Source organism: Tachypleus tridentatus, chromosome 10 (assembly GCF_004210375.1).
Source record: "Tachypleus tridentatus isolate NWPU-2018 chromosome 10, ASM421037v1, whole genome shotgun sequence".
NCBI lineage: Eukaryota > Metazoa > Arthropoda > Merostomata > Xiphosura > Limulidae > Tachypleus > Tachypleus tridentatus.
This window is the reverse complement of record NC_134834.1, coordinates 106,381,875-106,409,373: the sequence shown is the minus strand read 5'-3', so window position 1 is coordinate 106,409,373 and position 27,499 is coordinate 106,381,875. Positions and strand designations below refer to the sequence as shown.

The window sequence follows — 27,499 nt, the reverse complement described above, 5'->3', positions numbered from 1 at the left end:
CACCAATTTTATTAGTGGTATAAATTATTGAGATACTTACAAAATTCCAAATTATTTGTTATTATTTGTTTCCTTTAAATTATATTTTGTCCATTCATTGATATTTCATGTGATGTTCAAGGGATACATTCTTCTGTGCAGAAGTTCAAGGTGTACAGTTTGATACTATCATAAATATCACCGACATGGCCAAGTAGTTAGAGCGCAATCTGAGAGTGACGGATTCGAATCTCCATCACACCAAACATGACCGCCCTTTCAACAGTGGGCACGTTATAATGTGAGAGTCAATCCCACTATGCGTTGGTAAAAAAATAGACCAAGAGTTGGCGGTGGGTAGTGATGACTAGTTGCCTTTCGTCTAGTCTTACACTGCTAAATTAGGGACGGGTAATGCAGATAACCCTGTATAGCTTCGTGAGAAATTCAAAACAAACCAATCATCTGTATATGTGAATCGAATTGATGATGAAACCGGTGGTGGTAACAACAATATAAAGAAAGGCACTTCTTTGAGCGGTAAAATTTGTGGTCTGCAGAATAGACTTTTATTTTACTTGTGGAATTGTAAAGGATCGTTTTAATTACTAATCTGATGTTATATGTGCTTGAAGTATTTTTTTGACAGCCGACAATTTTCTGTACTCTGCGCCTTTGCTCACCTTTTGACAAAATCAGTATATATACAGACGCATATCTTTGTTATCACTAAATCCGTTTAATTTAGAACATGGATATGAAACCGAATAGATTGTAGTGTAGGCTAAAACGAAAGAAAGAAAAGAGGAGAGGAGATGAATACATCCTTATCTAAAGAAACCATTTTGTTAATTTAAGAAGAAACTTGGTTGATGATACTCTGCCAGAATATTATCTCTGAATATCTCAGCGGTATGTCTGAGAGTTTATTATGCTGAAACCTGATTTCAATATACGTGGCAGATACCGCACAGATAGCCCATTGTACAGCTCTGCGCTCAATAAGAAATAAACAAAAACTGCTACTGCGTTAGCAGTAAGCTTACAGACTTACAACAACGCTATATTCCGGGAACTATAAAGAATGTCAGCGAAACGATAATAAAGCATTATAAGACATTTAGTAACAGCGACAGAAAATAAGCCAGCGATGAACTAAGACATCTAACATAAATATGGTGAGAAAAACAGTTTTTTTGATAAAAATATACAAATCTTGAAAAAATGAAAACAAATTTCAACTAATAGAAAAAAACAGCAATATAAAACAGGTTATGCTTGTGGATAAAAGTATTTATTAGTAACTAAGTTACCGAGAAAATATTAAGAAATAATAATTCAAGTATAGATTGAAAAAAAAATTAAATAGAATTGTTTGAATTAATGACAAAATGCTATAATATGAGCAATTGTTAAAATACATATTTTTTTCAAGGCAGTTTCTATATTTTACTTTTAGTAAATGTATTTCTCTCTAAAAATAGAAAACGCTCCCTAAATGCAAAGATTTTTGTTCGTGTAGAGCGTCCTCTTTCGGTGAAGCTCGTTACACGAGAGCATGTGGTTTGGCACCGACCTGTCACTGACGGCGTGGATGTAGTTGTAACGTAAGAGCGTATCTCATGTGGCGTGTGCATTGCGAAAGTTTAACGTCATTCATTTAGGGTTCTCAGTCATTTAAAGGTTTCCCGGCTAGGAATACTTTCTAAAAACTGTCAGACTTCACATTTCATCAAGAAACTAGGAGAATAAGAGATTGAAAAATGAAATCCAAGCGTGGTAAGTCAGTGTTCTTTGATTATCCTTAAGTTTTGATTTGAGCCACGTGGGCTTATGCCTTCAGAAATCAGCCATGAGAGTTATGGTTTCCATATGCTTGTAGTAGAATCGAGCTGAGGTTACTCCCGAAGCACCAGGTAACTCCATCCACCTGGACCCATTTCTTAATACACTATAGGAACTCGAAGAGGAAGAAAGAAAAGGCAAAATGTGTAAAATGATAAACGAACCGACCACTTCAATAACAATTGTATTTATTTCACAGTTTTATTTATTTAGAAAGATCGTAGCTCCAGGTTTAGATGGTTTTATGAAAACGCATAGCTGGCTGTGATGTGTATTAACAACAATTATCTCATTTGGTGTTTTACGTTTAATGTATGTGATTCTAGACTTCACTTTCTGAAAAGATGTCATTTTCATGTTAAAATGTTTTTGTCACAAATAGTCGCCGAGGCGGAAGACCAGTTTGTATCTTTACAGTAGCTTTTATTATGGAAACAGTCTTGACGAGATTTAGCTGATGCTAATCGTGAAGCGCCGTCTTTATAACAAAGAAGTTTATTCACAAAGCTGTGTTTTAGTTAGTAGCTAAAGCAATTTACAGTAAACATTTATAAAAATAAAATAAAACGAAGTAAAGAACTTTGATATAGTGACGAAGAAAGTTCTTTAAAATTCGATAAACCAAGGATTTGGCTACGTAATGTCTTAATGTTCACATCAGTATAGCATAATTAACATAAAACTAAACAGAAAAAAGCACGGAATAAACGTGAAAATAGGCAAGCTAGATTAAAATGAAAAATTAATTATTAATTGAACGAGTCTAGAAAAGTCGAAAGGTTTTACTAAAAAAAAATGTTAATTTGAACAACAAATATTTGGTTGGTTCACAAGAACCAGTTGGTTTGTCCTTGTTTAATATATTATATGAAGTCCGTAAAGGGTTAAAAATTATATGTAAACCAATATAAACGTCGCGTAGTGCAGTAATTTGATGCTATGACTGTCGTTGAGTCTTGGATCGATCTTGCGCATTCGACACAGCCTGTAATACAATGGACTACTGGTCAATTTTACAAGAAGGTTGGTGTATCATCTCGCTTAGTTGGAGTCGCCTACTTCATTGTATTGACCTTTGTTTAAGTATTGACACTATCGTTGAAGCAATCGGTATTATAAAGTGTGCAGGAGCGCTTTAAACCGTTAAAGTATCCATAAATGTTTCTAATCCATATTTACATAAAAAGTTACTTCATTCTGAAATTAATATAAAATAATAAGAAACAATACAAAGTTATTCCGCATGAATTACAAACATAAGTTGCCCTTACGTTTCGACAACGCTATACCATTATCACTCTGTGCTACGTTTCGACAACGCTGTACCATTATCACTCTGTGCTACGTTTCGACAACGCTGTCCTCCCCCAAATTTTCACTGCTTGTTTGTTTTTTTTAATTTCGCGCAAAGCGACACGAGAGCTATCTGTCCTTTTTCGCTGTATTATATTTCTTCATAGTGAAAACAATATTGTATACACTACAGTTTATTATAATTTTTGCTTAAACTGGACATTTGATTAATTGCCGATGTACCCGTATTCGTCATCACAGAATTCGCAGTCAGAAGTTAAAGCTATATCTTATATCAAATCGAAACAATCCGTCAGTTTTATCTAGACAAAACATTTTGGGAAAAAACAACAACATAAACAAACAAATTGAAAAAAAATTGCTGGTAGGTCGAAATTAATTGACCAACGGCTAAATCGTGGAAAAACTGTTTTTAATGGCATTTTTAGTTGACAAGTTCAGAAAACAATAAAACATTCTACATAATTTTGTTCCTTTTATTACATTCCAAAATATTAAGAAACTAACAATTTCTTCTTGTTGCTGAGTCGAATTATTTTATGAAGTTTTTGGCTGTTTTACAAATTTATTGATAATTCTGTTAAAAGCAGAAAATAACTGTTCCTCAAGTGATAACTCAGCATTAGATAAAGCTGCGTGATACGTTTGTAGAATACGTTACGCTTTCTATTGGGTTCTGCCTTTAGTTAAAGTGGATCTTTACGTCTCTTTATCTCTCGTTCTTTTGTATTTTTTATCATAGCGAGACCTAGTGCCAGAAAGACAAATGTCAACTGGCGAAGCTTCCTCGACTTAGAAGAACTAATAGTAGCTTCAGTGACGTGCGTCACTCTCAAAACCGCGAGGTGTGGTAGTGACGCGTAAGCACGCAACGTGACACACGAAAGACGTCATATTGAGAACGATCAAAGAATTGGATGATCGTAAACGGACGAATTACCGCCACCACTTTATTTGTTGTGTTTGATTTTTTTTTTTAAATTCCAAACGATTACGTCATGCATTCTAGTTTTAAACTTAGTGTGAAATGCACTTTACGTCCAAAGATTATTTTAGGGCTACCGTCGTGAGATTCTTTACCGCACTTACATATTAGGCTTTAAGAGACGGCAGAGAATGAAGAAATCGAGTGGGTATTGTATATCGTAGTTCAATGACACCAAACTGTCCAGCTTAGACCCATCAGTTCTTTTTACTGATCATTGAAAGCACTATTCGAATTTTACACACACGCACGCACCCAGATTAAATAAATAAACCCGAACATACGTTTTTTTGTTTTTCAGTCCAACAATATGCCATGCTCGAATATGTTGATACACTGCAGCAATATGCCGCTACAATGTGTTCGTCTTGCGGCTATATCGTAAAAAGTGTATCGCTACAATATTTCACTTGCAAGCTGGTTTCAAGTATAACGTAAAGGTCTCTCCAGAACAATATAACGGGAGCCTTATGGCTGTAGTTTAGTGTGTCACTACAGCAATGTAACATTCGCCTAATGGCTATAGCGTAATTGTCTGTTTAACAGTTTCTGTTTGTCGGTCAGTACTCAGTGCTATGTGTTGAGAAATTAAGAAATGATTTTTATTGCTTTTAAGTACATGTAACACTCATTATATGAAAAAACAAAACAAAAACGTAAATCTATATTGTAGAAACTGTACAACTACAAGAGTTCAATGATATTTCTAATATATATTATAAGCATAACATTTTCAAGCTATAAACCAAAACACATTAACATGAAATAAAATACGCTACATATTTTTTTTTTTAAAAAAAAGGATCCTAGGGTATAAGCTACAACGTGGGATTATAAACTGTATCGTAGGTTTTGGAGGTGGCTGCGAAATAAGGACCCACTTTGCGGTGGGGATACACCATCTATCAGTCTTAACTTACAATTCGTTAGTCTCGCATAAGAAAATTAGAAATTAGGAGAGCGAGATGTAGATGTTTAAACCCACAACGTCCCACATCTATATATCAGTAGTCACTCCAATAAAACTGATTTTTGTAGTATATACATGCACGATAATAAAATGGAATTTTTGATATTTTGTCGGAAATCGACGCTTGTAAATAAACCTGTAAATATCTGATAGTTTTCTTCCACACCAATATAAATATTTATTGAATGAGTTGACGTTCTTTAAGGCAGTGTATGATACATAAGGACAGTACTTCGTTTTAATAACTTTTTTATATCGGGCACACTTACACTGTAAGTACGAAACTGTGCTGGCGAAGTGATAAATTTATCGTCTGCAAAAATAAATTTCCCTTAAATCTGGAGTTTGGTGGTAATTTCTTAGTTTTAATTATTTGTACTTCTTAACTTTCAAATGCTATTGGCTCCAATTTTAGACAATGTGATCGGGACTTTAACTCCAGTTTTCTGAGCTTTTGAGTGATCAAACTTGTCCCAGTATATTTCTTGTAGTTGGAACAGATATTAGGAAAAAGAAAAACATTATTGCTAAACAAAAAAGTTGTGTAGGGCTGGCAAGTGAATTCTGAGAGAAAATAACCACACAGGATACTGATGGAAGTGGACACATCACTTTATCCGTTTAATGATCACATAGCAGACTAAACCATTTTTATTTTATATGGAGAATAAAATCTCTACATTACTGGCTTTACTATTTTATGTAGGCCCGGCATGGCCAAGCGTGTTAAGGGGTGCGACTCGTAATCTGAGGGTCGCGGGTTCGCATCCCCGTTGCGCCAAACATGCTCGCCCTTTCAGCCGTGGAGGCGTTATAATGTGACGGTCAATCCCATTATTCGTTGGTAAAAAGAGTAGCCCAAGAGTTAGCGGTGGGTGGTTATGACTAGCTGCCTTCCCTCTAGTCTTACACTGCTAAATTAGGGACGGCTAGCATAGATAGCCCTCGAGTAGCTTTGTGCGAAATTCAAAAGAAACAAACCATTTTATCTCGGAAGATGGTGTTTGAATTAATCTAAATTTTCATAATTACACCTTTCCTTAAGTTTACTTTAAAAGACTGCTTTTATGACTCTTTTACAATAGAATAACATTTTATGATTGGAAATATTGCTTTCATTTGTTTTGCCAGTCAAAAACCTGGTAATGTAGGGATTTTATTCTTTATGAAAAGTCGAGGCGGGTTATTGTACGTGATAAATAGCCGATCACGTGATATGTTCAGTTTCATCTCTTTGTTTTCAATAACCGGCCATACGTGGCGTTTTTATTTAATAATACTTTTTCCTAATACTTGTTTGTTTACTTTTTTTATATAATGGCATACGTGGATTTCTAGGTTGGAGGGTTTATTCTAAAGATTTATAGATTTTGCATATAATAATAATAAAATGGGTGATCAACGTTCAGTTTTGCTTGATTTGAATGACGGTTAAGTTATAGTCACTGGTAGAAGAACTTGGAAGATGTCAGGTTTGTTGAAGAAGCATGATGAACGAAAATATTAAATTTGATTTGGTCATTCACTGGTTTTCGACTTCGGGACATTTTGGACTGATCAAAAACAGCATATTCACAGTAGATAGACTACACCAGATCTTTTCAGCTTATGTTAACCTGTAGAGAAGAAAATGCAGATGACTATCTCTCAACATGTGTGTTAACCTCTGATCTTAAAGTGCACGTACTGTTCCTTTTACATGTCTCTCACTTTTACAAGGAAACAGCAACGACCAGTCCATATCAATTTAATAATTTCAGGAGGATTTCTGACCTGACCTTTGAAACTGCGATCGTCATTGGCAGAGATTTTGTTACTATACAGATATAAGATTTAGCCACGTATCACGCATTTAGATCAACAGTTAAATTAGATGTCGCCAAATATTGGATCCGAAATGGCTCTTAGTTGAGACCAATAACATCAAAGTACCAATGATGATTGTTACAATGAAACGTAAAGCGTCCTCATTGTGTTTTATACCGAATTATCCATTTTATTCTAACAAGTAACATTTGACTTTTGACCTCGCTTGCACTGTTATCCCTAACATGGATGACAGGATCACAGCTGCATGCTAACGTTCATACCAAGTGTATAATAAAAATCAGAATGGGATCTTGACGGGAGGGATTCATGTATAATATAATACCATCGTAATTTAATGCCCGATAAATGTAGGAATAACCGAAAGGAAAACAAACTTAACTGAAATCGTGTAAGGAGTAAAGCGGACATAATATTCTACTGAAATGATTCCACTTCACTACGTTTGTTTTGAAACATAGTAACAAAATTTGAGGGCAAACTGATAGGTTGCAACAATCACTTTGTTGATCATCAAAACAAACACAGGAAGGGTCTATAATCTATTTTATCTCTGAAACTCCTGCATGAAAGAAACTGAATGTTCACGCAAAAAAAGTGAGACAGCTCAAAGTACAAAACATCAGTTTTCTATCCAATGTTTGTTTTTTTTTAACCGCAGGACGAGAAATTCGTCGGACTTAGCGTAATTAATGTTTTGAAAATGAATCTTGTGATTTTGAATGTTCACTTTAACATGTAACTATCTAATAAACCAAACACGTTAAGACCTTGACGCGTATATAATACTTTTTATACTTGATGGAAATCTGTTCCTTAGAGCAAAGGTGAATATAGTTAATTTCTACTAACATATTGAACTCTGCATTAATGAACGTATTTGAACCCTTGTATCTACCATGGTGTACTCGTGAACTGTGGGAACGAACCGGTTATGTAAGTCGTACGTTTGTAATAACTTGCACTTATGTCCACCCTGCTTTGCTAGGTGATGGATATGTGTTTTTGTAGCTCTAGGAATGCCCTCAAGGAAAGCGAGTTTTAAACGTGATCGATTTAATCAAGCAGCATTAGATCTGGGGAGTGGATTCCCATCCATGTTAGCAGTTTGGTAGGACGTTGTCCTGTGTCTCTGGATCGCAAATCTCGGATCCCGTGGCTTTGTAATGCTTATCCTATGAGTATAACTGCATTGTTCATTGATTCTGTGTAGTTCGCGAAATCGGAGTTGCGCTAGAATGAGAGGTTTGAATTCCACATAGTTCAGCATAGTATGTTTTGTTGTTGAGCAGTGAACAGTTTGGCGTTTTGCATAGACAAAATGTTAGATTGAAGCTGGTAATTTGAATAGAACCCGAGAGGTTTTAAACCACAAAGTGTCCTGTACCGCATGTCAAACATTGTGAGATTTAACTATCAGTTTCGCATATACTACACTGGATTCACTTACCATCTGCTAGTAATAATTTAAAATTAAGTCTTTCGAAAGAAGCATCTTGCTATCTCTTTTGTAACACTAAGGGAACTTGTATCAACTTTTAACCAGGTGCTGGAGTAGGCCTGATTAGAATGTCGTTTTCAAGAAATAATAAAATAAACAAAGTCTGTTCACGAATTAAAAGCTATGAAATTTATCGCCATCTTTACGCTGTTGGACATTATATCATACTGTAATGGAACTCTTGCCTATATGATACTGGAAATTATTTTATTGGGCGATGTGAAACCCCCAACTTCGAAATTTTTATCCTGTGTGCATGTAGCTTTGCAGCAAAGGTAACTATTTTACTTTTCGCCTCCGTTTCCCGTCAGGGAGAACTTTATTTTTTTTCATTCTTAGGTGCAGATGAAGACATCATGAATACGTCACACACGTATCTTATCCACTGGCGCCATCTATATAAATATAACAGTACTGCCTGTTGTATGTCCATATAAATACTTCGCAGGGTGTAGATGGATATTTATCCAAATTGGTATCGAGGTTCATTAGGTCCATGGGGAAAAATACACACGTTTTCAATTTTGCATTTTGCGATTTTTATGAGTGTTCTTGCGGGGTATTGTTACCACTACTTAGACCTTGGTGAAGGATCTTCACCAAATTTGGCATGAAGGTTTGTTGGTCCCATGAGGAGATATATGCAAACTTACTATTTCATATTTTGTGTTTTGCTGTTTTTATGGGCGTTTTGGTTGTTTTTTTATTGATATATAAAAGAAACATCTTTTCATCTCCTAAGATAACCTTTCATTCATTATGCATTTCCATAATTTTCTTCCAGAGTGCGGGTACACCAGCTAGTAGAAATAACGTCTAATGGTTAATGCTGATTTATTTTTCGAATGTTTAAAACTATAGTGGTACTTCTAGTATTTTAATGACTCAAAATATGGTAATTCTGGTTAATGTCTGTGCACTTAACTTGAGTCGAAGCGAAATCAGTATTTTAGTTTAGTTTTGGTTTGAAAAATCCAGTTCTATTGAAATGCAAAAAAAAAAAAAAAACGAGTGGAATTCATACAGTCACGAATGACTGTCTTTTTTTGTCAGTGATTTCTGTGGGTTTCATAGTGTTGTAGATAAACTCTGGGATCACTACTCTATATTGCTATTTTATTGTGATTGACTCATTTATATGGTAAAAAAAATGCAATAATATTTTTGGCAGAAGAATGGTTGCCTGTAATCTGAACTCTGCCTCTTTAACTTTTATATTTAAAAGTAGAAAACAGAAGTATTTTTTCACTCTTAAATTTGTAATCTGTCATTTTATCTATATGGAGGGATGGGTTCTGAGTGATACCACAAAAAAACAACAAAAAAACACGGATAAAATTTTTTTTGTATTGTAATCTGTATTAAAACACGTATACGTGTACATGATTATCAAAACGTTATATCAGCTTGCCATGTTTGTTGTCACTGAATGGTTACGAATCATGGCGTCATATTTGCTAACTTCTGGATCAAAAAGAAACCAAAGAGACCTATATTACTGTACTGGATGTAATTACATTAAACAAGTCAACTTAATAACATAATATCGCTGGCTGACGTAAAACATTCGCGTTCAGTTAAGGGTCTCAACTCCCTCTCCATCATTATTCACATAACCACAAATGTACCCTATTACGTGTGTAGGTATCCTCGGAGGAGAGGAAATGCCCCCAGAAAAAGCATCTCTGTAGGAAACCCATTAGTGGTACCTAAAGCACATACGCCAAATTGAATCCCGTTAGCTTGTAATTAGGGACATAAACATAGTTTCAAACATGAAGCCCCAAATATCTTGAGAAAGGACAAGTGGTAAAAAATCTGGTAACAAATTCCTGTTCAGATTCGCAGAATACTTTCTTGACTGGGTGACCTTCCGGACGTGTTTTCAGTCCCCCTTTGGTTGGGGCTAGGTCTTTTATAGATAGTAATTTCTGGGTCACTTGCCATGTGTGGTACTGCTGATGCAAAACTGTGATTCAAGTTTGCGAAAGGACGAGAAATTAAATTCATAAACACAATATGAACACAAAACAAATCAGGTTAAACTGTTGTTAACACTAACTTGAATAATCCATCCTAGTTAATACTTTTCATATCAACTGACTTTAAGGTTCTGAAATTCTTCACTGGCAGACTTGTAAAACTCAGGCCTAAGGATGAAGACACAACAACGTACTTCAGTTTATTTTTTGCGAATAAAGTTTTGTATGGTTGATATTTTTTATAACTGTTTTTATGCTGTTGTCATTTTAAATATTTGTAATTTTCGTTTCGTATCGTTCTAGAAATTGGAATATCCAGAACTTCTAAAACAAAATAGTAATACATACGCCTTTAAAACTTTAAATCTGTAAAATCTAGTGCAGAACATTCCGAAGGTGAACGGTCGTTTTTCACATTTTTAAACGTCAATATTTGACGTAATCATTGCGCATGTACCAATGGTAGGCAAGAAACATTACCAGTTTTAAGGTCCAAGGTTATTGTGTTTTGAATTTTATTGTTTCTCGGATAACGTTGATTTGTTTTGATAACAGTTTATACCTCAGGCTGATAGTGAAGGGATGGGAAACTGTAGGCCTTATTTTACTTACGGCCTTTGCTAATAGGCTTAGTTCTAAGCAGTTAAACTGCTAGTAATAAACTTGTAGAAAACGTTAGCTCTGATTGTGTGGTTATGGTTACAGTATTATTATAAGTGAAATATAAATTGCTGATGGCGCACCATATAAGAAAGTAGTTCAGCATTTTGTTTTTACAATAATAATTCTGATAAAAATAGTACAGAGAGAAACTAAAGTTTGGTATGTTAACATTGCCGTACCCGTACAAGTATTCAGGATGGGGTAAACGGCCCAAATAAATTGGCAAACTGTCCGGATTGATAATGTTAATCGTTGTTACATGACCTTATCGTGCATATCGCTACAGAAACTTAGCCACTATCTAATGTTTGGACAGAAGTAGCGTTGACACTCGGCGGTTTTTATCATGTAATATGTCGCCAGAAGAGCCACGTTTCGAACAGTTAAAGCCTTAGAAGCTAATAAATTATTCCAGCAATTGTGCTAAAGATTTATTGGTTGCTAACTAAGTGATGCTTAGTTACACTGTGTTCTACCTATATGTATCTACTAAAGACGATTCAAGGTATGGTTTATATCATAATGTTCTGCTCAGTAGTAAGATTTAAACGAAACCATATCATATGTATGAAAACAAGCTTGTTAAATGTGAAATCTAAGGTTAAACTACGACCTAGAAATCAGAAGTAAAACGTTAAATCTGTTACTCAATTGATTAACACCAGTGACAAAGCTCTAGTTACGAATCTTTGGTTTGTTTTTTATTTCACTGATCCACCCTTTGTTATGCAGGACTTTTTAACATGGTTGTTGCCACTAGTAGTATTAATAATTCCTACTCATGAGATGCCGCGATGAACAGTCACAGTGCCACAATTTCTTATGCTGCGTGAGAAACGTATATGACGTTGAAACGTAATCGTCTGCCACCCACCGATGGGACTCGTGGCAGCGAATGTGTCTTAGGTTGATCGCTACAACCGATACATATGTTGCAAGACGGACGCTATTTTGCTTACTACGGTTTTACGAGATGGCATGTTATGTGATTATGACGTATTATGAGAAGGAGCTGTACATTAATCTGTCATTATATCAGTTATTAGTGTCTAACGCCTATACTGGTGAAGTGTCATTCTTCATGATAGTGTATGGGAAAGTCGGTTAGGACTTTTCTGTGTGTAGTTGATTGAGACTTAACGCCCAGGGTTATTTTTCTTCATTTGACAGGGTTACGTGAGGCTGAAAGAGTAATGCATTTCAACGAATTTGAGAAATACGGGAAATAATATTTTCGGTCTTCCCGGCTAGTGAGGACTAAGTATAACAATTATCATCGTTTAACAGGGTTGTGTGATATTGGTTTTTTCATTCTGACAGGAGCACGTGAAGAGGAAAGGTAGTAGTTATTTTTTCCATCTTATGAGGTCGTTGTCCTGTCAAGACTGCTTCAGGACTGAGGAGTAATAATATGTTCACTACCAAGCAGGACTAAGTCAGATTTAATGGGTAACAGTTATTTTCTCCATCTGGCAGAGCTACGTGAGGACCGAGGGAAAACGGTTATTTTCTTCGCTAAATGTGTAGTGTCGAACCTCACGCCTCATTAACTCGTTGAAAAGTAAACGTATTTAGAAAGGACATAAGATAATGTGATGTAGATTTTGTCAAAGACTTGACTTTAAGTTCAGATGTGAATGTTACCTTGAGAACAGAATATATGTACACAAGTTTTAAGTGGATTCAATGAATGGGCAACTACACAGAATCAACTGCTTAGAAGTAACGAAACCAAATAGCTTAGGCATCAGTCTTCAAACATTGAGCCAAGCTGGAAGTAGATACTTCTAACAACTGAATTTAAATTGTTTGGCAACAAAAACTGTTTGGCAAAGAGGAGAATGGTATCCCTATCTATATAAACCATCTAGAGTGGAGCATACTGTGTTGCATTTTAGCTAATAGTGCTAGAATTTTACGCTAAATCGATGGCACCTTGACTGCTGTCAGGTACAATCATTCTTTTTTATCACGTTATTATTTCAAGAGCAAAACTTGTTGGACAGTGATTCATCATTAGGCAAGGCAACAAACGACCTTTATCATCCAAGAAAGTGGTGAAACAATAACTTGTAGAAAAATAGGACAATAAAAACACTCGCAACCATAAGTTAACCTGCACAAAGTTCTCGATATGAATATTATTAATCTGGTATATCGTGAAATTTTATATATTCAGATGATTTGTCTAAATTGAAACGACCTCCACAATTACGGTTTGTTATTCGTGGTAGTTTAGAAACAAGATATATTATATAAAGGAAATTTAACATGCTGGTACATTGTACGTACAACCTAAGTTTTTATAATAATGTAAAAAATGACTAAGTTACAACTACTCATTGACTCCTGCATGTGGATTTCCATTACTGTCTAAACATTTATTCTTGTCTGTTCTGTATGTAGTTAAAGTTCCTCTTGGTCATGTTGTATAAAGTCAGATTATTCATTATTTTATATATAACATGCATGAGGCATTATTGAAATGGTTTACGTAGTTTTCACTGTTCCTCTCTATTATGCTGAATAAAGTCAGATTATATACTAGTTTATACATGACGTGTATTGGGTTTTGTTCAAACTTGGTACGTAGTTTGAGCAGTTTAGCTTGCTTTGTTTTATATAGAGTAAAGTTATACATTACAGCTCTAATGTGAAATGTTTTGGACAGATATTACGGTGTACAAGTCAATGTATCATATTCTTGATTGTAAAACATGTACACCTATCAGTTTTTTTTTTGTCGATTTTTACGTCTTAAGACTTAACGTTTTTTTTTCGAATCTTCACATATTCCTACGAATGGAAAACTGGTGGTAGAATTGGTGAGGTAAATGTGTCGATTTATATGGCCAACAACGTAAAAATACACATTATATGAACGTTATTGATGATGTTTAGAAAAATACGCTTTACAGATTAGCATATTTTTTGTGTGTTTAACTGTAAAGAAAAATTTAATACACCCCACTTTCTGCTAAGTCTACTGACTTATTTGAAATAAAGTGAGACAGTATTATTAGCCTAATATCCGTTGCTAAGGTTAAGTTGTAGTTGCTCCAACCAGATTATAACATGACGTTCTTTGCAAGGTTAATTTAGTCATTTTTATTTAGCGTGGTCGGATGGTGATGACAGCTACGCGCTCAGGTCTCTGCTGTCACGAGCAAGTAAAATATTCCCTCCATGTGTGGTGAGTGTTCAACAATAGAATGAAGAAATGGCTATCTTTCTCCCCTTTATTCATTATTCGTCCATTGGACATGAAACTAACTACAGGTGTGATAAATCTTTAAAACTATTGTGGGCCAGTTTGTTCAGTTTACTTTTTTCTATCCTCATCCGTGTTCTTTCATATCATCTTTCGCATTAAAATATGTTTGCTACAAAAATATTATTAACCCATGTAGAAACTTTGGTACAACATTAATAATTTTATCTTGTTCATACGACTTAACTTATAAACAATGATCGCTGTTTTTGTAGGAAGTTTCAAGATGTATACTGTTATCTTGCAAAAAATTTATATTCACTCTAATATTAGTGAAGAATAGAACGGAAATTAAGTGCTTCCATATTAAAACTTACGTTTTAATCCTAATTTTAATGTTAGATTTGAGTCGGGGATTAAAGAAATTTCGGACCAGCAAGGATTACAGAGGAATTGTACTGGAGAATCGGTAATCATACAAACCGATACTGACAATGTTAGTTTTAGTGGGCGTGGCTTGCGATCGCTTGATTGTGGCGTGTGTGGCTGTGTTGCGGGCAGTGATATTAGTCGATTGTTATTGGTATACTGGGCGCTGTAGAGTTTCGTTGCGTTGCGCGTATTGGAGCTTATTGTTTCTTTTCACTTTAATTTTTTAGAAGTGTTTGTGAAAATTTTATGAAGGAAGATGGCGTCATCAAATTATCGAAAGTATGAAGATGAAAACAGAAATTTGAAGCCAGAGTGGCTTCAAAGTAGGAGTAGGAGGAAGATTTTGTATTCACTGTTAAAGAAGGTAAACCTTTGTGTCTTATCTGCGATGTGTTAATCATGACAAAGCCAGTAACTTGAAACGCCACTATGAAACAAATCAAAAAAACTTTTTCGTCTGATTATCCACCTAAATCAGAATTACGGAAAAACAAGTTACCTGTGTAAAAATCATCACTAAATAGCCAGCAGACACTGTTTACAACGTTAAGTAAGGAAGTTAATACAACGATTAAAGCTAGTTTTGTTATGTTATGGAATATTGCTCGTACTAAAGTATATATTCTGATGGTGAATTTGTTAAGAAGAATATAGCTGAAGTTTCAGTGTTAGATCCAAATAAACACAAAACATCAGCGACTAATAGCACAAACACCAACTTCATGCCACGCTACAGAGAGATGTATCTCCTAGATAAATGCTGATGTTGCAGGCAAAATGCAAAATAATTTCCCTTGCATTCAGCTTTTTCCTTGACGAATCTACAGACATACAAGACAACCAACAACTAGCGGTATTTATTCGTCATGTTTCCTCTGATGTAACTGAGAAAGAAGAGATGTTGGACTTAGTGGCACTAATAGAAACAACTCGTGGTGTTGACATTAAAAATGCGTTTGACAGAGCCTTAACAAATGCTGATATTCTACTGGATAAACTGGTTAGTATTGCAACAGATGGAGCATCTGCAATGGTGGGAAAAATGCAGGATTAACTGCATTTACAAAAAGTTATCCCAGCTTTCCAGAGTTTCTCCCTGTTCATTGTATTATTCATCATGAACACCTGGCAGCCAAATACTTCAAGTATGAAGATGTTATGAAATTTGTTCTTGAAATTATCAATTTCATACGCTTAAATGGGAAGACCCACTGACAGGTCAAAAATTTTATTGAACTGGAGGTTAAAGATAAACCCAGTGATGTCTCTTTCTACTGCATTGTGTGGTGGCTGTCAACTAGTAATGACTTTTTAAATAGGTTTGTGGATCTGTTGGAGCCTATTATTACTTTTCTTTAAGAAAAGAAAAGATTCTATCCTCAACTGGGAAATGATGAATGGATGCAAGATCTAATGTTCCTTACTGATATAATGAATCATCTACAAACTCTGAACCTGGTACTCCAAAGGAAGGATAAGATTGTTTCTGATCTTCTTACATAAATAATTTTCAGCTTTCGGAATAAAATAGTCACTTTCCACAATCTCAAAAGGAGAGTAAATACATTCCCTGATATTGAAATAAAAGAGCACAAACTGGAAGAATACAAAGATAAATGTCCTCTGCTGGTACAGCGGTAAGTCTACGGATTTACAATGCTAAAATCAAGGGTTCGATTCCCCTCGGTGGACTCGGCAGATAGCCCGGTGTGGCTTTGTTATAAGAAAACACACACAAAGATAAATTACAAGGACTGCTTGATAATTTCCTAGACAGGTTTGAGGACTTACAGAAGCTGAAGCCCTGCCTTTCTTGTAAATCTATTCATGGCTGATGTGATCAATGATGGTTGTCCAATTCTTGAACCTCTGGTTACAGAATCATCTGCTGTGGAAAATGGAACTAATAGAACTACAGGAGGACCTGGGTTTAAAGATGATCCATAAATCTCATTCTACAATTGAGTTCTGGAAGCAAGTTCCAGAAATAAAATATCCTGAACTGAAGAAAACCAGTGTGCGACTCATCTCAGTTTTCAGCACAACACACTGCTGTGAATCACTGTACTCTGTAATGAAATTTATGAAGATGAAGCATCGTGCAATCCTTACAAACCACACCTGATTCGTACAGCCTTGACAACATATTTGTTGGAATTTCAACCACTCACAACCAAGATGGAAACTCACAAGACCTCTAGTAGCAGTAAATAGTCTGATAATTATATCAATGTCTGTTTGTGTTAGTAATATGACTAAAACTTTGTAAGGTGGTTAAAATATCTCTAATTTTATTGTTCTACATATTTTTCTCCATGTTTTGACCAGATATTTACTAGGACAAATAAATATCATTAAAATATCTGTTTTAACCCTTTTATTTTTGGCAGTCTCATTTAATGTTAATGAAATGCAAATTTGCATATTTTTCTTAGATGCTTCCGTAGTTTATTACCGTATTAAATACGCTTAATATAGTCGAAACAATAATCGGCCAGGATTTTGAAAATATTTGGTATACATATGTGTACTTTATGGTTATTGAAACTAATACAAATTAACAGTTTAAAAACTACATACATGAATAAATATTATTACATACATATATTTCTTAATATGTATATAAAACTTATGTAACAACAAAATACGCGTTTTTAATGTTTGTTCATGTCTTGCGGCTCTCAAACATCTGAGATTTATCTTATGCGGCTCTTACGTTAAGCAAGTTTGGCCACCCATGTAATAGTTATTGCGTGTCTAGAAACACAATTTTGTAACATGTTGAGGTCCTCGTGCATGATTCAACTATGTCGAATCCGTTTCATTATTTATCGATACTAGCATAAAATACCCGCTTTCCACTGCGGGTTTCGAATTCTCAGATATGATCCCGTATCTCAAGTAGTCTCTAAATCTATTTAAGGACAGTACGTGTGCTGAAAACAAAACAACAAACATGACAATTGTCCATTATACCTGAGCTTACGTGAATACGTTTTCAACAATGGCACCTCACCACCCAGAGGGTGGCCAAGAACACAAAATTTGATTCTCGATTCGAGTTCAGCGACCCTGCAACCAGACAATCATTATGCTTGGATAGCCTACCGGGTGTGGGTGTTTTAGTTCTACTTGTTAACCCAAAAAATAAAAATATCTGGGCTACCCCAGATAGATGAGAACGCTTCCCAGGCCACACCAGTACGGTCTGCCAAGTTTGAGTCTGATATGGGAGGAGTTCTCGGACAAACAGATTTACAACGAAAATTATTGTAAGGCCCAGTCTGTACCTCTGCCACTAGTTTGTATGTATTTAAGTAATTGTTGTTGTTTTTTTATCTTGTAGATGTGATTCTCGTTACACGAGAAACCTTTCAACTGATAAAAGTCCGTTGTATTCACTTTCTTTAAAAAGACGTATAGTGAAATATTACCGTAGTATCCCGTGCTTGTTCTCGGGTAATAATTGGCGAAAACGTGGGTCATTTGTGTTTTATGGACTTGAATAAATGTTTCCCAAGTTTATTGGTATTAGAAAACGGCAATTTACACATTTAAAACTTAAACTAAGTTGATTGCACATTGACAAAAACTGAATATCATTGTAAACTTGCAATTAAATACTGAACGAAGTGCATTACACATGAGAATGTGTGAAGCAAATACAGTAATTAATAAGTAGTTGTATTTGTATGTACTCTTGAGCTGTTTGGACACAATTACAGTTTATTAAAGTACATATAAACTGAGAAAATTGAACTAGTAAGAGTTTATTATAGAAATTGAGATATAAACAGTTTTCTACGAGTGAGAGAGAAAACCGAACATATTGAATATTTCTATTTGATATTCCAAAACTAGATTTTCATGTATTACAGTTTAATGTTTTTAAGTAATAGTAGAATTATGAAACATTTTTTTGTAATGTTGATTTGATGTACTATTTTCGTTTTCAACAAATGTCACTTTTCTTGTGTACGAATTTTACATGTACCTGTTTTACTCAAACACGGAAGTGTGATCCAATTCTTTTTTTGTTAGACAGCAAATTTATTTGCATATGAGGCATTATGAAGCAGACATAGGATGATTAATATGTCTCTTAACGTTGTCGTAGGGACGTCGTCCAGTCACGCAAATAAATCATTTTGCTTCACTTTGCCAACCTCAGTTTTTATGACCGTATTTCAGCTGCTTTGGAAACAGTTGTATTTTTTAGTTATATTTACTACACCTTGCTTACTATAGGGCTTGAAGGAACGCATTGTTGTTTGTTTGATAAATGCGCAGCTTTTACGGCTCATAAAACGTTTTTTTTTTTCGCGTCGAAACGATTATTTATAGCTTCGCTTTAAATATATAAACTCATCTTTAACCAGTTCTTACCTGTCAATATTAGGAAAGTTTAACAGCGTGTTCTTATTTCGACTGTGCAGACAGCTAGTGGTGAGTTCTAGCAAGTCAAAGCTTGAACGTGTGGTGTTCTGGCTAAATATATGCGCACAGGTAAGTAGGACCTCAAAAAATCGGGAAGTTTTGATTGGTGGAAGTTGTAATTAATCATACAAGAGAAAGGGCAGCGAACATTCGTAGACAAAACATGATTTATTACACAGAGGTTTAAACATAGACCACCAAAAAAAGGGGACATTTACTACTACATTTATTACAATATAAATACAAATCTAGTACACTTTTAACGTGAATACATTTATCACAATATATACACAAATTTAGTACACGTCTCTGATTTCTGTGTAGCTGAATACTTTCAGGGTGCTCTTAATCCCGAAAGGCCAGTTTAAGACCAAAGTACAAAAAAAACAAACCCGTCTAGAACAGCATTTAGCATAGAGATGGTAAACTTAAGTTAATGATCGCGGTTTAAACTAGAACTTAGATAAAAATTAAATCTGGCCTGGCATGGCCAAGCGTGTTAAGGCGTTCGACTCGTAATCCGAGGGTCGCGGGTTCGAATCCCGGTCGCACCAAACATGCTCGCCCTTTCAGCCGTGAGGGCGTTATAATGTGACGGTCAATCCTACTATTCGTTGGTAAAAGAGTAGCCTAAGAGTTAGCGGTGGGTGGTGATGACTAACTGCCTTCCCTCTAGTCTTACACTGCTAAATTAGGGACGGTTAGCACGGATAGCTCTCGTGTAGCTTTGCGGGAAATTGAAAAACAAACAAACAAAAATTAAGGATTAAATTAAGAAAGACTAAAGTCTAAACCATTAAAAGGTATTGTTGTGAGCTACTACGCATACGCTCATGGGAAAACAGAATAAGCCCTGTCATATTTTACTGTTTTTCAAAACCTTCCTAAAATTCCAGTTCTTTTTTAAACAAACTGATGACTGAATATGGATAACTGAAATCAAGTGATAATTTTTTGTTGGATAAAGTCACAACTCCGGATTGTTTTAAATGAGAGCAGTTATGGACATTATGTTTCAGTTAGATATTTAAAAATTTGACACATGAGACAAAGATCATATTTTTATGTATTTTTTTACGAAAATAAGAACCAGGTTGTGTATAGCAGAGGTGGTGATGGTGGTTCCATCACCGTGGGGAAAAAAAGTAAGATTACGAACTTGTAAACATTCGGGATTCGATTCCACGCACCTGGTTTAGCTTGTTCATCTTGCTTTCTTCTCCCTGTATTTAGGTTCATCTTTAATTTATCCAGAAAAAGTAATTTTTAGTAAAATATTAAGCCTCAAAGTATTAACGTACATCCATATGATACGTATATTTATATATTGCTTTTGTTTTCACGTTTAATTATAGGAATTGGTCTTAAAAAGTCACAATTTATTTTACTAAGTGTGCCACAGATCTAAAGGTGGTGGTTTCATAATTTGCACTTCACACTAAAGATACTAGATTAAAAAAAAATTCTGGCGTCACGTGTGCACATGGTGTTTAACTCGCACATATTCTGTAACTATCAAGCATAGTTTCAGAAAATGAAACTGCATTGTCATCTAGTGATTTGTATAGGTTTTCTCAAATCAAAGACATGAATATTCTCTATTTACATCAATCACTGTGTCTTCATTTTCTGTGGAATCTTGGCAACTCCACCTCTTAAGTTTTCTGTCACAGTCTAATTAACTCGAGACTAGTTTAGTCTTTCAACTGCTATCAGTCTATTTCTGGTGCATACCGCTAGAATGAAAGCAGAAGCGAACTAAGAATAATTTGTGATATTTATTTCACTTTGCTCTTCCTTTAATTACAGACAATTAAATATAAGATATTCTTAATATCATACGTGTGTTTTTTATGTTCACTCGTTTATTCCACGGTCTTTCTTTCAGTTCGTCCTTTTAAAGTTTCGTAGATCGTATTCTACGTGCTCTTACTGTGAAAGGATTAATTGTATCCTAATTGAGTAGATTTCAATATTTCGTCTGTTGTTGTTGGAATCTAAATTTGAGTTGAAAGCCGGCTGTGCTGTGACACCCTTGTGCGAAGGTCATGATAAGATAAGGAATTGGATATTTTCTTTCAACTTGCTGCAAACTTTTTAACGTGTAAAGTGATATACTGTCCCTTCCAGAGTCTAGAGGAATTGAACCGTTAACGGAAAAACTCAGTTTTTTAATAATACTGATGAGGGGGAGCGAGTTGGTCTTGTGGTAGATCCAAACAATGCCCCAAACTATTCTCCTGTTTTAAAATGCAGTTGCGTTATCAGAGTGATAGTCAATCCCTAAGTATTGACTGTAGGCAGCATGACAGCCTGTCTAGTAGTTCAACATTAAGGATGGTAACAAAGGCTTTATTATAGAGGAACTGAGCTGTAAATAAAAGCAATAAAACAACAAAAATGTGGCGGGTTAGTAATACTATGTATTTACATTTTTATTAATTTGACCGTTTAGTTAAACCTCGAAATGGTTTAATACGATTAATTGTTAACAGCCTACAGTAATTTAGTATTCAAATGTATCGATGTTAATTTACAGAGATTCTCTGTTGGTAAGATAGAAGCACGTTAAAATAAGCGTTTTAAACTGCTGTGACAACCATGTAAACATTGGCGTTTCGCATAAATAAATTATTACATCTACAAAATGTGTGTTTTTATTTTAGGGATAGAATGAAAGTGTTTGAAAAATGTTTATGTGATAAGTTGATGATAAAGCTGATATTACAAACTATACTTGTTTTGTGTTTTTCGGTTGGCGCACCGTTGATTTTAAAACATTTTTTATTTTGGTTGAATTCTTCAAGTGAGAAAAAACTGGCGAAAGAAAGGGCGTAAATGTGAAAAAATACTGGCGAAAGAAAGGGCGTAAATGTGATGTGAATTAAGTCTTCATGAACAACTGCCTTTGTGTAAATGATAAAGTTGTGACGTGGGTTCCACGAGTTGTGACTTCATTAATGATTGACAGGTATAAATACTAAGGAAGACACAGCTAAATAGCTCCAAGTGACCCCAAACCTTCCACTATAATGGAAAAGAACAGGAGGAATGAGAGGGATTTTGGGTTACGTGCTGTGTAATAGTGTAAATAAATTACGGAAGGTAGCGCTCACTGAAGTTTTCTCTAACAATAACTTAAAGTTCATACAAACTCTTTAGATTGAATATGCTTGAGAAACAAACAAAGAAAAACAAACTCGCCGTATACTTTCTGTAGTACTAGCATGCCGAGTTAGGTTGAAAGGTCCAAGGTTCGAACCTTAGTAATATTTCCGAATATTTTGCACACACTTCGTTCAGTACGTTATAACAGTGACTCATTTTATTTTGTTCAAAGAGTTGAACGAACTCCTTGTGGTGTTGAGATTTCTCTCTTTGCTGCCTTCCCTTTGGTCTGTAATTCAAATTTAGGGACAGTTATTCCCGGATTGTAGGGGTCTCTACCTGTCCGTTTAGCTCACGTACGCCGAAAAAGAGGGTTCTGCTCAACTTAAAGTTTTCAGTTTCAGTGGGTCACAGAATGAAGAAAGTTTTTCAAGTGGAAATAGTAGGAAAGATGTGCGTGAAGTCCAGTCAGATGTCCGGTATATTGTGACACTTCATGTATATACTTCATTATGGTCGATTTACACAACTACTCTTTCACGAGGGTCCAGATGTCCTAAGAAGAGAGAGAATTTCAAAATAGTTGAAATACTAGGGTTATTAAGTCACTTAATTTGTGGCGTATATAAACATGGTGTCAACGATTATCATCTTACCTCTAGATTTGTTGCTGCTTTAAAGAATCCTTTGGTTTGTTTTGTTTTTAAAACCTTACGAATGTGATGGGAGTTATTAATGTTCTGCACTTCACTGAATATAATTCAGATGAATTTTAAGTGGTGTCGACGTGATTTGCGTTTGCTAGGCATGAAGAATTGTTAAAATTGTTTTTCCTAAATCATTGAGAAATACATAGTTGAAGCGATTACTTATTTTAGTATTAGCTGAAACTGACTCTGAAATACTAGGGTTATCTGCGCCAGTCGTTCCGAATTTTGAAGTGATAAACTAGAGGGAAAGCAGCTATTTAACCAAACACCACCGCCAACTCTACTCCTACTCTTGTCAGGCCTAATAATGGGCTTTAACTGTAACACTTATAACGTACCCATGGCTTTAATGTTTCGAGTGCTATTTTTAATTATTTTTTTTTATGGCAAAGAGCTGCGAACCACAAAACTTCAGCACAGTAACTACAGACTCGCTCAAAGACTAAAATATAAAGCCGTAGACTCAAATTCACTAAAATTTGAATATCGTCGTCACTAGAGGCAGGGCAGTCGTATATTTTATAACCAAAGTCGCTGGTATATTTCACTTATATATTCAATAATGTTTTCGTTCCCTTATATGTCATAAGGAGATCTTGTCGATAAATATTTTCAAGATTGTTTTCTTGTAAAATAAATAAACAATAAGTTTCCAGTCAGACATTGCATTGTTGAAAACCAAACAAACCATGACATATTTTTTTTTTTTTTACATTGGGAATGTGGAATGAATGAGGGGTTGTTATCTCGTAAGGAAAATCTGGTGCTGATGCAGTTACCGTTGTTTGAATGTTGTTGTGTATAATGTTCGTGTTCCTGAAATAGAACTAGGAATTCCAAATCTTGAAAGCATCCGATTAAATACTTATTCCTCTAAAGACATCTCGTGTAAGATGTGCGTTTTGATGTTCAGTTTTTGAATTTCGCGCAAAGCTACACGAGGTCTATTGCGCTAACCGTCCCTAATTTAGCAGTGTAAGACTAAGGGGAAGGCAGCTAGACATCACCACCCACCGCCAATTTTTGGGCTACTCTTTTACTAATGAGTAGTGAGATTGATCATCACGTTACAACGCCTCCACGGCTGAAAGGGCTAACATGTTTAGTGCGACGGGGATTCGAATTCGTGAGCCTCGGATTACGAGTTGAGTGCCTTCACCACCGGGCCATGCTGGACCTTCTTTTTGCGTTAGCAATATGTAAAAATAAATCGTGGTGGAGGAACCTGATGAATCTTTACTATATTAGGATAGTACCAAGTTGGATGGATCTATTACTTATTACAAAACTCATAGAAGGTGGATTGAATACGTGGTACCATTAGCTCATTTATCTGTGAAATCGTATCTCTAAAATTCATTTATTATTTAATGTTTTTACACAAACTTTAATGGCAAATGTATAAATACAATCCAAGTTGTCGACTGAATATCACATAGGCATGTGAGTTTAGGAGAAATGGAAAATATTTAGAATGATGAAAAACTCTGGTTCACAGAAATAACGTAACGCAAGTTGTCGCTTTGTTTAATAAGTTTTAATGGAAGAAAACATTAATCATTAATGGAAGAAAAAGTTATTTTTAAAATATTTATAGCAGCATTATTCATGCTAACACTTTTCTAGTTAATAATAGAACTTTGTACAAATAAATCGCAAGGGAAGGAAATATTTGACGGGGAAAATAACGCATGGGGGAAAAAAATCATGCAAGTCAAAGTTAAACTCAGACACTGTATTCTCTGTGGTATGGAAAAATTAGAAATTCTCTGGCACAAAAATAACTCCCTTCTGTCGTTAGATGTAGGGGTTGGATTGAGTTTATCTACCCTCTCTGAGATACAAGAACGAAAGTTTAACCGACAAGTCAACGTGACACAAAGTAGGGGAAGACCAAAAGATTAAAAAACAAGAGACCGAGACTCGAGCGAGAGAGAATTAGAAGCAGCAATAAAAACACGAAAGGGGAAAGACATGCACGCGAGAAAACAGTTCACCAATAAGGACGAACTGGTATGAAGACAGAAGATGGTGCAATAGAAAGATGTGTGGTATACAAGTACATCGACTATATCCACTGTCAGTAATCTACTTGAAATTATGCAGAATCACGAATCAAAGACTTATTTAAGTTTCAAGACTTATGACCAAAGACATCAAGTGAAAAGGTTCAGCTGTTTTGAATAATGCTTTTGTGACATATAATTTGTTCAGTATCCAAAGTCTTGAGAATGAAGTAAACGTTTTCTTCCCTTACAGTTTTTCTGAAACATATGTTTCTCAAAACTTGTCAATGAAAACCGGACATTTTAAACTTTTACATTCCCAAATGTCTTGGTAATTTACTTGAATGTTTCGAACATGAATTATTATTTTTATTTTTAATCCATTCTGCTTTTTTGTTTTCACAAGAAATGTCTGTTATAGTGAACCCTAAAGCTCAGTGTTGTTATTAACTCTGGAACAATTTCTGTAATGATGGTACTCAAAAGACATTTATAGGAATCTCGATTTTGTTTAATGATAGAAGCCACGCATTAGGAGAAATGGAGTAATTCGTTAAAAGTGATCACTCCACTCAGCCAGCAGCTTTATCCGCAAAGCTAGTAATTGGTATGAGCATAATATTCTTCTGATATCAGCAACAGGTGCAGAGCCACCTTCCCTCGCATACTAAACCACGCGATGCTTGTACAGTTTTAACATCCTTGATGTACATGCTCTTGGCCCCGGAATAGCCCGGTGTGGGGGTAGAACACTTGGTTCGCAATTTGCGGGTCGAGCCAATGAAGTACATGTCCTTTCAACCTAGACAGTTCCCCGCTGGTCCAGCGGTAAGTCTACGGATTTACATCGCTAAAATCAGGGGTTCCATTCCCCTCGATGGACTCAGCAGATAGCCCAATGTGGCCTTGTTATAAGAAGAAACACACTCAACCTAGACAGAACTGGCAGTGATTGGTATTCGTTGGATCCTCATCATTTAGGGCATGCCTTCAAAGTTAAAGACTTTTGATGCAGGTAGCCATTGAGTGGTGCTTTCCTGAAATTCATCAAACCCCATAACCACAAGAGTGGTTTGAACTTCTTGAATTCTTAGCCTACTTACCTGCCCCTAGTGATATGTCTGTGAGATTACAACGCTAGAAACCGGGTTTCGATACGCGAAGTGAGCAGAGCACAGATAGTTCTTTACGTAGCTTCGTGCTTAATTACAAACAAAAAATCTATGAAACAAAAAATATTGCAGCACAAATAGTCTCTAGAATCTTCAACCATACTGGAAAAGAATTTTCGAGAATCCTAAAGAATACCTTTTACTGGACAGGTATATGAAAAGGATTCAACGGTTGCTTTATTTAGGAACACCAGATAACTCAACGATTTCAATAACAGACGTTTCTGAGAGCCATCTTCATGGTCTTGGAAACTCCAAAGAAGTAAGTGGTTTAGTTTCCAGGATCAACTTGGTAGATAATTGATAAGATCTCATGTAGTTGTAATCATCTCTGCTGTTCTTAACATAAATGCAGGACACCTGATTTCACCTTTATAATCTCGAACCAACATGCCATAATCTTGAAATATTATCATCTCTGGGATTTTTGGGGCAATATGCCAAACATGTGTCGAAAATATTTTGATGGTATTTTCTGATATTATAAATCAGTAAGGTTACGATGGCAATTGGCATGCGAATGTCATGTTGGGATTTCTAACACTAAATAATTAAAGTCATAAGATAACTGAGGTAGTTGTCCCTGTCAACTGACATAAGGAGTTATTTATGGAATATTTACCCAAGCCGCACGGCGGCTTAGCGGTAGGCTGGATATTTCATAACACTAAGATTCGTGATTCGATTCCCACGATGGAAACAACACAGGTTACGTATTGTAGTTTTCTACTCACTGTTTAATAGCTAATCTATTAAATAGTTCTCAAAAGTGCAGAGGAAGTTGTAATGGGGTCTTCAACTATCTATTTTAAACTATGAAAATTAGACAGTAGTTGATTTTAATTTTGGCGGTTTACTTTCACACGTTATTTGATGTTTTGATAAAAAAAACAAACTACTAAGCAAAGAAGTAAGCTTAAGAAATTTGGGTATTTTCCTAAATCACTGTTTTGTCCCATCACTTACCCCGGATTAAGGCATGGGCTTACCGGACTAAAGCAGAGGGCTTCAGACTAATTTGGGAGCCTCAAACTATGTGTTGCACGTAGAGGTCCTGCCTCGAGGGGTCTCTAAGTTAAAGCCTAGGGTCAATAAAACTTTTAACTCGACCTTGTCAATCGCTGATAATGTTTGGTAAATTGACCTGTTAACATATGGACCCGCAGATAGATAGAATTAACTTGATTTTTTTTTAGATAAGTTGACGTGTAGAATAAGAAGTTTGTATGACTTTGAAAAAGTACAAAATAAAAATAAAACTGTAAGAGCAACGCATGTTGAGATGGTCCCTCCTTCCTTCTCCAGAGATTGATTTCTGAAGAATGAATGATACACGATGGCATCCAAGGGAAAAGCT

General features: G+C 35.4%; 1 protein-coding gene across 1 annotated transcript in view; it reads left to right on the top strand.

Moving 5' to 3' along the window:
* The first annotated feature begins 1,548 nt into the window (after positions 1-1,548).
* Positions 1,549-27,499, top strand: part of LOC143230041 (uncharacterized) — a 67,573-nt gene continuing 41,622 nt past the window's right edge. Inside the window, exon 1 of the mRNA XM_076462996.1 lies at positions 1,549-1,758. Within this exon, the coding sequence (XP_076319111.1) occupies positions 1,743-1,758 (16 nt within the window). The 5' untranslated portion in view covers positions 1,549-1,742. The remainder of the gene's footprint in view (positions 1,759-27,499) is intronic.